Source organism: Calypte anna, chromosome 4A (assembly GCF_003957555.1).
Source record: "Calypte anna isolate BGI_N300 chromosome 4A, bCalAnn1_v1.p, whole genome shotgun sequence".
NCBI classification, from domain to species: Eukaryota; Metazoa; Chordata; class Aves; order Apodiformes; family Trochilidae; genus Calypte; species Calypte anna.
Genome location: NC_044248.1, coordinates 7,215,154 through 7,228,434, shown reverse-complemented (window position 1 = coordinate 7,228,434; position 13,281 = coordinate 7,215,154). Strand labels below are relative to the sequence as shown.

General features: G+C 37.3%; 1 protein-coding gene across 5 annotated transcripts in view; it reads left to right on the top strand.

The window, feature by feature from the left end:
* Positions 1-10,463, top strand: part of LCORL (ligand dependent nuclear receptor corepressor like) — a 66,896-nt gene extending 56,433 nt beyond the window's left edge. For 3 of the 5 annotated variants that reach the window (XM_030449871.1, XM_030449875.1, XM_030449872.1), the window contains one exon: positions 9,365-9,454. In XM_030449871.1, the coding sequence (XP_030305731.1) occupies positions 9,365-9,378 (14 nt within the window). In that variant the 3' untranslated portion in view covers positions 9,379-9,454. Of the gene's footprint in view, positions 1-9,364 lie in introns of all 5 variants that reach the window. The other 2 variants (XM_030449874.1, XM_030449869.1) reach the window with 1 other exon arrangement.
* Positions 10,464-13,281: the final 2,818 nt, after the last annotated feature.

The following is a 13,281-nucleotide window of genomic DNA, read 5'->3' as shown; positions in this document are numbered from 1 at the left end:
TTGCATGATGCTCATTTTAATTTCAAATAATTCATGAAGTTAAACATAGCATTGTAATAACTCAATGCAATTATAAAAGGTATATAATATTTTACATAACTATTTCAGCTGCAGTGGATGAGTTATGTTCTATTAGAGCTATAATCCACCAAGATGAAAGAAAAAGCATTAACATAGTTCAGAGAGACAACAAAATAAGTTTTGCTGTATCTGTAGTCAGTTGCAACGTGTTATTGGTTCCAAAAGGAATGGAACCTCAATCTACTCTGTAGGTTTTCAGTGTGAGGAAGGGTAATTTATAAAATGAAGCAGAAATTCAGTGTATTTACATAAAGTTACTATACAAAGTTGTGTTTTTGAAAAAAAAAAATAACTGAATTACTTCTAATATAAGTCTGTAATGGTTTTATAAGTATATAGTAAGAAAATAGTACTGTGTACTTCTGAGAAGTTTTAATTCAAAGATCTATTTTAGTATCCATTCAATGCCAGATGAAGTCTGCTGACTCCAGAAGGTTTGCACATTGAATCCTTGCAGAGGAACTGGAAACACAGAATTATTCTAGACAAGTACAGTAATGCTAAATGTGTTGGCTTGGAATCTTCTTTGGCTAGTGTGCAATTAAATCAATATTTAAACCTAGATCATTATGATACATTTTAATACAACTGTGATCTCAGAAAGACCACTATATAATTTACAAAGCAGGGCAAATTATTTCTTCTGTTGAGTGACAAGTTCTCCTTAAACAGATGTCTCAACTCATTTCATTTCTATTACCAAGGAGTAAAATATTCACCAGGTTAAAAAAAAAAAAAAAAAAAAAAAAAAAAAGTTCAGCAATAGGAATTAAATTAAATTTAAAGAAGTATTCTTTTGTGTAAACAATATTGTGTTAGCTGATCTGATTGTACTGCCCATAGAATAGAAAATAAAAACAATTAATTCAGAATATCAGAGCAAAATCTTATGGCCCCATCTGTGTTATAGGCAGCTACTCCTGGTAATAAACTGAGGAGTTAATTTAAGTTATAATATAAACAATACTGTGGTGCTTGTATAGCTTCTTTTGCTTTTTGTGATACATAACATTCTTCATATTAAGCTCATTCACTGTAACCCTTCTTTTCCCAACCATAGCATTTTTTAATTATAGACTGATATTTTGTATTTTAATTCACTGACTTGGGGGCCAAAATAAAAACCTTGTTTTCAAGAAGCTCAAACCTTGACACAAGATTGCTGTAAAGTAGCCAGAACCAGAAAAGGAAAGGGTAATATCTGTTTCTTTTTTGCAAGTGAAGAAAGAGCTCTCTCATTTATTTCATAGTTCAGAAGACTTTGCATTCAAATTATATTTATCTTTAAACTTTTTTTCTTGTTATGGCAATGAAAGGCCTATTAATGTGATATGGTCTCATGTTAGTTTTAATTGGGATTCAACTTTATTTACCTGATAACTTTCAGTTTTGGAACTTTAGGAAATCTGATAACTATTTTGATATGTTACATTATTTCATTTACAATTTTTATTATTTTCCCTTTTACTCATAGTTTCTCATATTGACTGTTGTTGTTAGCAAGGATATAACAGAAAATTCACTGATAAAGGAAATGTTAAAAGACAAAGAGTTACAGTTACGTTTTTTCCTCCACACTTGCAACCCCATATCTTTTTTTAGGGATACTGTTGCAGTATCAGGGGTTTGTCTGAAATAGAAAAAGATCTCTTGTTTTGGCATGTTGATTTAACATTGTATCTGTACTAGCCAAGGAAATCATATTAATGTTTTTAGTTTTTAGTTAGAGTGTATAGCGACTGGCTAAAAAGAGAGACATGATTTCTAGCTGTGCATGCATGTGTCTTCAAACATAATCCCTGCATCTGGAAGTTTAATGCACATGAAAACATCATTATTCATTCATATGTTCTTTGGAATGTATTTGTATTGGTGTTGTATCATAAATTGTATCATTGTTCTGTTGTCATGCTTGACATGTTCTTATGTACACGTTTTTGGTGGATATCTGAAGGTTCTCTTCAAGTTTTATTGATCTTACCAAATACTCTTGAAAGAGAGAGGTGTTGTGCTGGTGTTTTATTCTGAAGCATTGTGACAGGTAGGCAGAACGTTGCTATCAACTTCTTGTGTGTGTTCAGTTTTTGTGAGAATGTCCAAGTGGGAATAAAAGCAGCTGAGTTCTGACAGCTCAAGGTAATAGCAAGCAGTGAGAAGCAGCTGTGTTCTCACTCTAGCAATGGAAGTGAACTCATCACTTTTTCAGATTGCTTGTTTGATTCAAGATAAGGTGGATGGTAGATCTGTTGTTGTTTGTTACCACTTGACCTGTGAACTGTTGCTTCAGCAATGCATTTGATGGGGGGCAGTTCCCTTTTACTGTAAATCTATGTTCTGACCATTTTAATTTTTTAGCAACACCAAAACACTGTTACTGTCTGTGGTGGCAGAGAAAATTGTCTAAGCATGGTTTTAGGTAAGCATTTGTGCTCTCTTTTCATGAGAAGGGCTCAGTGTGTTTCTTTGTAACACTGAAGACCACAAGGACATGCTTTGGACTTGGCCAAACTAGGTCCAAAAAGGCTTCAAGAGAGCCAACCTAAAACAAGAGGAACCAGTTGCCAACATAAGAATGGGACACTCTAAAAGACTCCTTCTTAGGGAGTACACTTACAGTGTACTGAATATTAGAAAAAGTGGATTTATCACAGATGCAAAGGAGGCTGTGGACCTACTAAAGCAGCAGCCAGTGCTGCATGCTGGGATGACAGGACAGGACAGGACATGACATTTCTTCCTTTACCACTCATATCAGGGTGGGAGTTCACAAGGAAAAGCTTCTAAAAATCAATTCAAATCACTTGAAACAAGGGATTTTCTTCATCTAAAAGGGACTTGTTTCATTCTCTCCCTTATAATCTGGCTTTTCTTCAAGTGGTTTGGAGTTTTATAAGTTAACTATAAGAGGTAGAGATCTAATTATGAACACTCAGTGTAAGTCTAATTTGTCTCTTCATTTTGCACATAAAATAGCATCTATTTTAATATGACAGCAGGCAAAACTTTTCTTAAACTTGACTTCAGTTGCCATACATTTTCTGAAAATTGGGAAATTTTTCTTTCAGTGTCTGTGCCAGCTCACCTACTCTCCATCCTCTGCTCTTCCTTTATCTTCCTTTATCTAGAACTGGGGGAGGTGGCTTGATGTGGCTGTGGCTCTTCAGTGATGCTTGACTTTAGACCTCTTTTTCTTACTGCCCACCTACCAGTAGAAATGACCTTCATTTAACACTAGTTTAGGATTTTCAATCCTTTCAAAAGCAGAACTTTATGCCTTTCTTCTTGTTTTTGGATGTTATATGTTGGTTGTCAGCCCTTAGTGAGTAATGTGACTCTATTCTTCATGGTTTTCCCAGCAGGTCTTATGTAGGTGTCCTTATTCTTTGTTTTCTCTTTACAGCTCAGGGTAGAATATTTTAAATTGTAATCCTGCTAGGAACTATATTTTCATATTTCACATAATTAAAAATGAAGATGCTTTAGCAAATCACTATTTTCAGATGGATCTTGTCAAAGGTCCCTCTTATCTAAGGTGAAGATTTCAGAAGTATGGAGAGATTATACTCAACATTTTACTGAAACAGGCTTCCCCTCAAACTTTATTTCAAACTATTGAAATCTTGATTATCTGCTTCAAATGATGGATTATCCTCCTGTACATGAAATATCAGCCTAGCTGAAAATTATTTTTCTGGAAGATTTAAGTTACCGTATGGTATTTTTCTTTAAAAAAGTATTATCCTCACTTGGATGGTGCTTTTATCTGTGTCATGTTTTCTTTTGAAATAGAAGTCAGATATTGTAACAAAAATATTTCTTAAAGTTAGGTTTCAATGTTCTTATTGGGGCACTTACATGAAATTCAAAGCATTCTGTAGCAATCATTTATTTTTAAAATTTAAGAAACTTGTGATGCTGGCACTTGGTTTCCCTCTGAGAACAGCCTGAACAGATACTTAGTTCTGAACCTCCAAGCTTTAGTCTTACATTACCTCATTCAAAACTATTTAAACCAAAATGCCATTCAAAATCAAAATATGCAATCAGAAAACTGATTTTTTTTTTCTTTAGCAGGTTTATTACTAGCCCTAAAATGTTATCCTGTTTTCATACCCATTTAAATAGCAGCTTACATTAATATTTTGCTTCCTCCTTCTTTAACAATACTGTGCCTTCTGGGGACTGCTTAATAGTCTGTATTAAAACAAAATATAGTGATTCTTGTCAATAAGATCACAGTTCTAAATACCTTTCCAAGCCAGGCTGTTTTAAATAATTGACTTCAAGGGAGACAGGAATTTCATCTATAATTAAACTTGTCAACATGTATTCAAAGCTGTCCTGTAGTCTGGGGAGCTCTGGGACTGAATTCTGCTTCCTTGGCTGCAGAAGACTGATAATTCCTTTTTTAAAAAAAAAAACAAACAAAACCATCTTGTTTCAGCTCCCAGTTTCTGCAATGAAGTTGCTATTTAGACCTTTTATGTTGCCTATGCTATGTAATATTTAAGGGAGCAAGAACACTTTCTGTAGCTGACTGTCTTTGGGGAGAAAGTCATGTTACTTTTGTGACTGCACTCTGAAACTATTTTCATCTATTCCACTTCCAAACTTTTAGCTGGAAATGCATAAACTATGCTGTGTCTTTTACTGTTGTGCTGCTCTTTGAAGATGAGTTAGTGACATAAAAGGTGCAGCAAACACCCACTGCTGGATGGTCGTACAAGCTCAGCTTAAAGCTTGAACACTGTAGATATCTCAGTCTACTGAAGTGCCCCAAGTACTCAACAATTCCCACTAACCTCTCAGTTATATTTCTCATGTATTTCATTCCTATTTCCTTTCTTCTTTCCACTCTTATTTTTTTTGTTGGGATTTTTTTGTTTGTTTGTTGTGGGGTTGTATTCAAACCAAGAAAATATTTCTGAGTTAATGTGAAGAGCAAAAGAAATTTTTCCACCATAATTTCAGTCTGATATTATGGCTGATTCTGACTTCTTACCCTATGTTTTTTCTCCTGTTCTCCTCCTGGATTGGTTTTAGAAGCCTTGTGTACAGTTTTATTGTTCTTAGTACTCCAGTTGAGTTAAACTCAGCTCTTATGTCTAATTTTTAAATGATTCCCTGGGCACTGCTTGTTTTGATGCAGTTGAGTATGCCATCCATTTCCAGGGTATTTTTTTTTCTCTCTGATTGCCAAATGGGATTCAAGTTACTCAGCTGAAAAATATTTCTTATTACAATGAGAATCAATTTGATAAATGGAATTGAGACATTTCTTGGTAGATTTCTTTGTTGAATTTTGGCATTGTGGAAATATGACTTAAAGCTGTAGACACAATAAATCTGACAATTTCAGTGTATGTTGCAACATGGAGTCAATCTCTGAAAGCATGCTGAGGATGCTGGAGTTGTTGTACATTTTAACCTAATACATTCCACTATTTCCTTTTCTGGGAAATGCTTGAATAGTTTGTGCAGAAAAAAATTTTCTATGCTGCTAAAGTTTTGCTATTTCTACTCAGTATTTTTGAACCTCCCTGCATAAGTCTCAGATCAGTGCAATGTATCATGAATGCTTTTACACTTTTTTCTTATGCAGATCAAAAAGGTGTATTCTTCTTTCCATGTTATTCTATTATTTTGGCCTTGTAAGGAAAGACAGGGATGATCAGGATCCAGTTATTTTACCCTCTGAAATGTGAAATCTTCTAAAGTAAGCATCAAATACGTTACCAGCATTTCAAGGGTAGCTAGAGGGCAAGGGATGGTAGAGGGTAATGTCATTAAAGATGAAGAGAAGCATCTGAGTTTTCAAGAAATACCACTAGTTTGTGACATGGAGAATGATTAAAAAAATAAAGACTGTTTTCTTCTTTTTCACTGAGCTTTCAGCACTGTTGGTCTGTCTGTGAAAGCAGAACTATTCAACAAGCCATGGCTGGAATTCACAAGCCACATGACAGCTGACTTCCAAAAAATCACATGCACAGAAATTGATAAACTGAGTCAGTCCCAAGTGAATAAAACAGAACCAGGTGATAACTGCTGCAATAGTGCACAGGGGGCTTCAGGACTGGCAATTCTTGCCTTGCTAGAGACCATTGTATAAGATCAGTAAATGCCTGTTGTTTGGGAAGGTAAAGGGAACTCTGTGCACTTACTGGTTGGTACTGGAGAACTCCAGGAGGATGTAGAGATACTCCACAGCCTAATTCCAGTCTCTACCAAACCAGGCAGTGGTCTGGATCCTGCAGTTCTCCTGCCAGGAGGGTTGCTGTGTGAAATATCTCTTAGCATATCTTAGAAATGCTTGAAGCACAGAGCACCTTGGGAAAGCAGAGCACAGCTTAGAGTAGAACCTGTTGATGGATCTGGCTGGAGATGTTCAACTGCTTCTATTTAGTTTCACACCTTAATTAGATTATCTGATTTTAAAAATACTACTTAAATAAAGAGTTTCATATTTTGTTATATCAATAGCTAGAAAGTAAATCACTAGAGGTAAAAGACTGAAGAGCAAGACTTGGAAGTGGGAGACTAGATTAGTAAATACATTAATGCAAGTCTCTAAGCTTTTTATCTAAAGGTTTTTATGTTGATTTTACCCATATTGGGGAACTGGAAAAATCATTAATATAACTCTTTTTATGAATTTTTTTTAAAATGTCAACATCTGGAGTTTTCTAGAGTTCTTTTCTAAGAGGTCAATCCTTGAATGACAATTATCAGCATATATTTGAGTTCTAGTTTTGAAAGTTCAGTCCTCCCTTTTATACCTTGTACAGAAACTTGCAGAAAAAGTACAAAGAGCAAGAGAGTCCCTCAGAGAAGGAAACCATTATAGTCAACTGCTTGGGAGGTACAGTTAGGTCATATTGTAGCACTCAGTGTTTGGATTAGGTCACAGGAATTAGGAATTATGGTCACAATTGCACCAAGTCCTTGCCTGTGCTCTGATGCTGCTGGCAATGCTGTTTGCAGAGTGGGCCATACCCATTTAGTACAATTCCTCATTTATACACAGAAGGAACCATGCCCCAAATCATTGGAGAAGCCCAAACCTTTATCTTTTTCTGCCTAGCATTTGCCTATCTTTAAACAGTTCTTATTTATCTACTGCTTTAAAGGCAGTAGAAATACTGTCCTTTCTAAAGCATTTTGCAGGTATATCCAACTTCACAGCCTGCAATTTCTTAGTTCCCAAGTTACCCAAAAACCACCAAAACAAAAACCACCAAAAAAACCCCCAAAAAACCTCAAACAAAATTCCAAACTTGTCTTTTCATTGAGCTGTTGATTATTTCTGTTGGGAGTTAAAGTTTTGCTACCTGGGCCATGCCTGGAAACCACATGCTTGGGAGGGGTGAAGAAAGCTGGAAGGCTCAGGAGTCAGCCCTAGAGCCATCTCCTCTATCCCCTGAATCTCGTGGCCATAAGAAAAGGCTTTGACTTTCCTCACAGGAAGTCAGAGCAAGGGGCCAAGTCTGAGGAGGTGGTAAATTGAAGAAAGTGACCTCACTGATGTCTGCTCTGTCACCTGCACTTGCACTCTGTGTTCCCCAGGGGAAGGAAATTAGCAGAGCAACAGGAGTGTGTGCAAACCAGAGAAGAATGAAAGGAAAACCAGGCAAGAACAAGACAAAAGCTCAAGGAGATTACAGACACAAGGAAATGCAGGGCATGGAAGCAGAGACCTGTGAGGGAGGGTTAAGACTTGTGGTTAGTAACTAAGAAATGCCTGTTTCAAGACCATGGCAAAAAGGCACGCAGCTTTCTGCAGAACTTGCATAAAGATGCATAAGAATGGAAGTTTTGTAAAAAGTAGTCACTTCAGCTGTTACACAGCTGTCTTTCCCTCTTGCCATGATACATAAAAGGTTTAATCCCTCAGTAATATCTGAGTAACCCAAGCTTAGTATGTTTCAGGGTGTAGTCTTACAGTTAGTGATTGGCTTCAGCTAGACTGAGCATCCAGGTGAACAGTACAGTCCAGCAGATAGAATCCTTGATAGCTTGCACCCAAGTCCTGTGGTGGCCGTGGGCTTCTGAAATGCAGCCTGTAAAAGCCATTACAAGTTAAACCTTGCTGCTTGAACACCACTTCAGTAGTAGAAACTGTGTGCAGGCAGCTTATAGCATGATCATTGTTTCCTACTCTTAATTACAATAAACAGAATTTTATTTTTAGTATCTCGGTAATTAGAAGTAATTCCAACTTCATGTAATTCCTGGGGCTCTTAAAAATCTTTGAAAGGGATGGTGAGAAACCTTTGCATATCAGAGCAGTTGCTAGTACATAGTGTTCTCCCTCACTGCAGCAGGTATGCAGTAAAAAAAAAAAATAAATAGTAGGGATAGAGGGGTTTGAAATTAGGATTCCCAAAATGTACCTTCTTGTCTTCTGAGTGTGTACAATTACAGGGCTTTATATATTAAAGAAGAAAATTTTTACAATGAGGGTGATGACAGTTTTTACAATGAGGTTGCCCAGAGAGGTGAGAGATGCCCCATCCCTGGAAACATTCAGGGTCAGGTTGGATGGAGCTCTGAGGAACCTGATCCAGAGGAAGATGTCCCTGCTCACTGCAAGGGGCTGGAATAGATGACCTTTAAAACCTCTTCCAACTTAGACCATTCTATAATTGTATTTTGTGTTTCTATATGGCAACAATGAGAGTATGGAATCATTGAATCTATAGGATAGAATATAGAATCTATCTACACACATCCTAGTCTGCTTTGTGATCCCCCCAAAAGGCTAGGTGTTAGTAATTTTCCTGTATTTGAAAAAAAGAAAATAAAACCTGTCTACATATTAGTTCCCTCACAGCTGTACTGAACTAATGTCAGAAAAAAAAAAAAAAAAAACAAAAAAACAAACCACCAAAAAACCAATCACAGATTCTTGCCCAGTGCCTGCTCTGTGGTTTTTCAGTAGCCAGCAGGACAGGATTTAGGCAAGAGCACATCTCTCCCTGTGCAAAAGAGCAGCAGCAGCAGGAGCCTGCCCTGGGGCAGCCTCTGGGGATAACCCAACACCTCAGCTGCTTCCCCACAAAGGAGCCTGAGCTCCATTTCCAGCACAGCACAGAGCAGTCGGGTGCTGATCTCGGTGTTTCTGGAACATAGTGCAGTAAAACAAGAAAACCACCCCAACAGTATACGCAGTCTGCCACCACCTTATCTTGCCTCTTATCAGTTTGCTTGTTTGCAGGAGGGGAGGATCCTGTACTAAACTTTTTCTCATTTTTCTCCCCCTCTCCCACCCCTTTTTCCACAGCACGCTACAAGTGAAAGTCTCGGAGCCGCAGAATTCAATAGAGGTGAACACAGAAAATGAACATTTGAAGTCCATAAAGATGTGCCTTAATCAGCCCACTGAGTGGAATCTGAGTTTTTCAGCAGCATCTCTCACCAGCTGTAAAGTTTTTAACCAAAATCTCAAAACTGATGAGAACAAATAGATTGCAGCTGTTCTTGCACTATTATTTTGTACATTGTTCCTGATTATTTTTTTTCTCTGCTGAATAATAAGCATTTATTACATTGATCTTGAAATGATCTTGTGTGATTGGGCTTTATATTACTACTAGCATTATTCATTTTGATGTACTTTTTCTTTTTTTTTAAAGTTTCACATCTGACCATCATGAAATTCTTGCAGTACAAATTTATATCAGAATCAGATGTTCCCCTTTAATAGTATTGTGATTTTTCTATGTTCTTTAATTATTTCCCAATTTTATTTTTGTGCACGAAAGTTAATATATTATGTAACTTGTGGCATAAGTCACCATGTAAAGATTTATGGTAAAAACAATTCAAACAAATCTGTAACAGGTGGAGACCAACTACCTCGAAGCAAAGCAGTAAAAAAGAAAAAGTAAATTACCTGAGGAGATCTCCTTCACCAACGGATTGAAATGTATCAAACAAGCAGTTTGTTTCTGCAGTCTGCTTTCATCTTCATTTATCCTGAGAACTTCTTTGTGACAGTGTTTAATGACCTTGGTGTCTAAAAGGCCAAGCCTGCAGGAGAATCTCTTGAAAGATTGTCATTTAACAAATCTTGATCTGCACTTTTTGAGGTTTCTGCTAAATGGTCTTTCTTCCCCTTTTTTGTTTTGATGAATTTATGCCTGCCACCAATTAAAATGGATGTAAATGCTCTTCCTATTTCATTTTTTTCCCCCCCGTGTACTTTCAAAATTCAATGTAAACATCAGACTTTTCAACTCTACTCAGAGCAGTAAATGATTGTAGCTGACTACGTTGTAGACATTCCATGCTTAAATCAGCTTTAGCAAGGTTCATGTACTTCATCAAAACTTTATTAATAGAGCTATAACAAAAGTGTTAGAATAAAACCGTATAATATATTTCTCTTTTCTGGAGTCCTACATTCAATAGCTAGAGTAGAGGTTTCTTAATCTAACTTACTAAGGAGTTGTCTGTCCTTTTCTTGACAAGAACTTATTTTTTAGAAGGAAAATTCATCAGAAGACACTTTTATAAAAAAAATAATTATGAATTAATTTTAAATTATCATCTTTCTTAAAAGTGAAATGCAGTTCCATATGGAAGTTTGTTGGTTTGCAGGTGCAATCCAGTAACTGAAATAAACATTGTTGTGAATTTCAGTAACTCTTAAGGTTTCACAAGGATCCTGAGTCACTGAAGTGTCAGGGAGGGAAGATGATCAAATAAATGAACATTCATCACCACACCACACCACCTAGAGATCTTTTTTGTATCTCAGCAATGTAATGCACTTGGAGGCAAGAAAGGCAACCACAGAATGAAACTTTCTTGGGGAGGGGCACTGAAGCTGACTTCAGTAGAGCCCCATAAAGGCACAAGTGTAAGGAGTCAGAGCTGTCCAAGGAAGGGATATAACAACTTAGAAGCAGTGAAACTGATGCAGCTGGGATCTTGTTCAGATACCACCTGAATTTTCTCATTTCAAAGAATGAAAAGAACCTTGTTGCTATGGACACATCTCATTCACCTCCAAGCAGCTCTTTCATTAACTTGTAACAATTATGATCCCTTCCTTGCCTGCTGCATTTTGACTGGCTCATGATTTTCAGATGGGAGTCAGATGAAGGCATAACCCAAGCTCATTAACCACCTCCAAGTCAGACAATAAAGAACAAAACTAGAAAAAAGAAGTGCTCTTGGTACAGTGCTCACCCTTCATCTTGACATAGTCCTCAGCCAAAGACTGTTATCAAGAGAAATTATTTCATTTTGTAGTGAGAAGAATCAGAGTAGGCAAACAAATTGGTTTTAAGAAATAAAAAATAATGTAGAAATAAACATGGGAGCCTTTTGACAACTGACCATTGCTATTTTATGTTTCTTTAATATGGAAGCAAGTACAGGTTGTGTGTGGCTCCTCTGTGACACCTTGTTGTACTTAACAACAAAAAACATTGGAGGCACAGTCATTTGTTCAGAGCAACAGAGGCAACAAATAGAATATTTTAGTGATTAAATTTCAATTCTTAATGAAGCAGCCTGAAATTTAGGTACTTTAAACCCAGAAAATTAAAGTTAAAAAAAAATCAGCAACCTTATTTTATCTAGAAAGAATACTGCAGGCTAAATGAAGATTTTTTTCACTGCAGGTAGTAAGATACTTCCAGAATTGTTAGTAAGATACTCCTTATCACCTCTGGATGTACCCCATTGCTGCTGTATGTGACTTGCTTGGGAAGTCAGCTGCAGACATCTAAACCTTGATTATTGCTAATAGCAAAAAGAAAAAAAACAAACCCACACATCTGATCATCCTACCCTGCAATTAAGCAGGCATCCCTCCTCAAACAATGAAGTAATGGCAGAATCATTCTAAATTTTCTATGGCACAGAAAAACTTTTCCTTGACAAGGAACAAGGCACAGGGAGAGCCCAGAGGGACTGGAAATGGCTTACTAGTTGCTGGTCAAGTTTCTAGCCTGAAAAATGATCACAAGGCAATTCAGGTGTAGAAGAAGCTCAGAAGGTGCCTAGTTCTGCATCCTGCTCAAAGGCAGGCCAGCTGGGAGGTCAGAGCAGGTTGTTCAGAGAGCGTCAGCCTGTTCCAACTGTTCTCAAGCTGTTCCTCTGCCTTTTTCTCCTTTTCTTGTGGTCAAAGTTTCAGCTTCTGACCAGTGTTTGTTCTCTTCCCACCATACACAACCAAGGCTTTGGTCCATCTCCTCAGCAGACTCCCTGCAGTACCCCAGAATCCTCCCAGCACCCATAGGCTGAACAAGCCCAGCTCCCTCAGACCCTTCCCAAAGGTCCCTGAGCATCCTGGGATCCCACTGAACCCACTCACGTGTCCAGCTCTGTCTTCTATTAATCCACAGCAGGCATCCAGTGACTGAGAGGTGACTGCAGGGACACCTGATCCTTTCAGTACAGTGTTCCTAAGAGATGCCAGAGACAGAACCTGCCTGTGTGACCAGGTACAACAGAACTGCAAGAAGGCAAAACTGAAAAAGTCTGCAATTCATTCAGGAGAACATTCCCAGTGAGGCCTTTATAAATTTTTATGGCTCCTCCTTTTCCTAGAAACTCATTTTAACCAGAAATAAGAGGGGGCTAAGCACAGTTAGTTGCAGAAAAGCACACCCCTCACAGGAGGGCAAGAGGGAACTTGTAACTAAAATTAAGAAAAACCTAAAATGTAACTCACATGAGAAGCTCCAACTGAGAATCAGCTGAGAAAAACTGAAATACTTTACCCTTTTGAACTATGTTGAGGCAGCATTCAAGGAGACAGGCACTGTCTCTGATCTCAAGTGGCTGCATGTAGGTAAACTCACACTAGAACACAAGCTGGGGATTTGAAGAAAAGAATTATCAAAAGAAGCTCAGGACTTCAAAATTCTGTTTAACATTATGAATAAAAATAATTCATCAGTTACATAAGCTTCTGAATAGCAAATACCAGTAGAAAAGTGTGTCATGGCATTTTGTGGTTTCACAAGTTTCCAACAAAAACTGAAAGGAAGGAAAAGCAACACAATCCTGTTTTCTGTGTGCAAGCTTGAAAATAGCTCAACAGTTTGGGCATTACACTTTGAGAATGCTGCTTTTCACTTGTGTCCCTAAGCCATTTCTGAGACTTACAAGACATCATTTACAGTGTATTTTCCTATTTTCAATACAAGTTTTAGAAAGCTGCATTCAGCATCACTAGTTGAG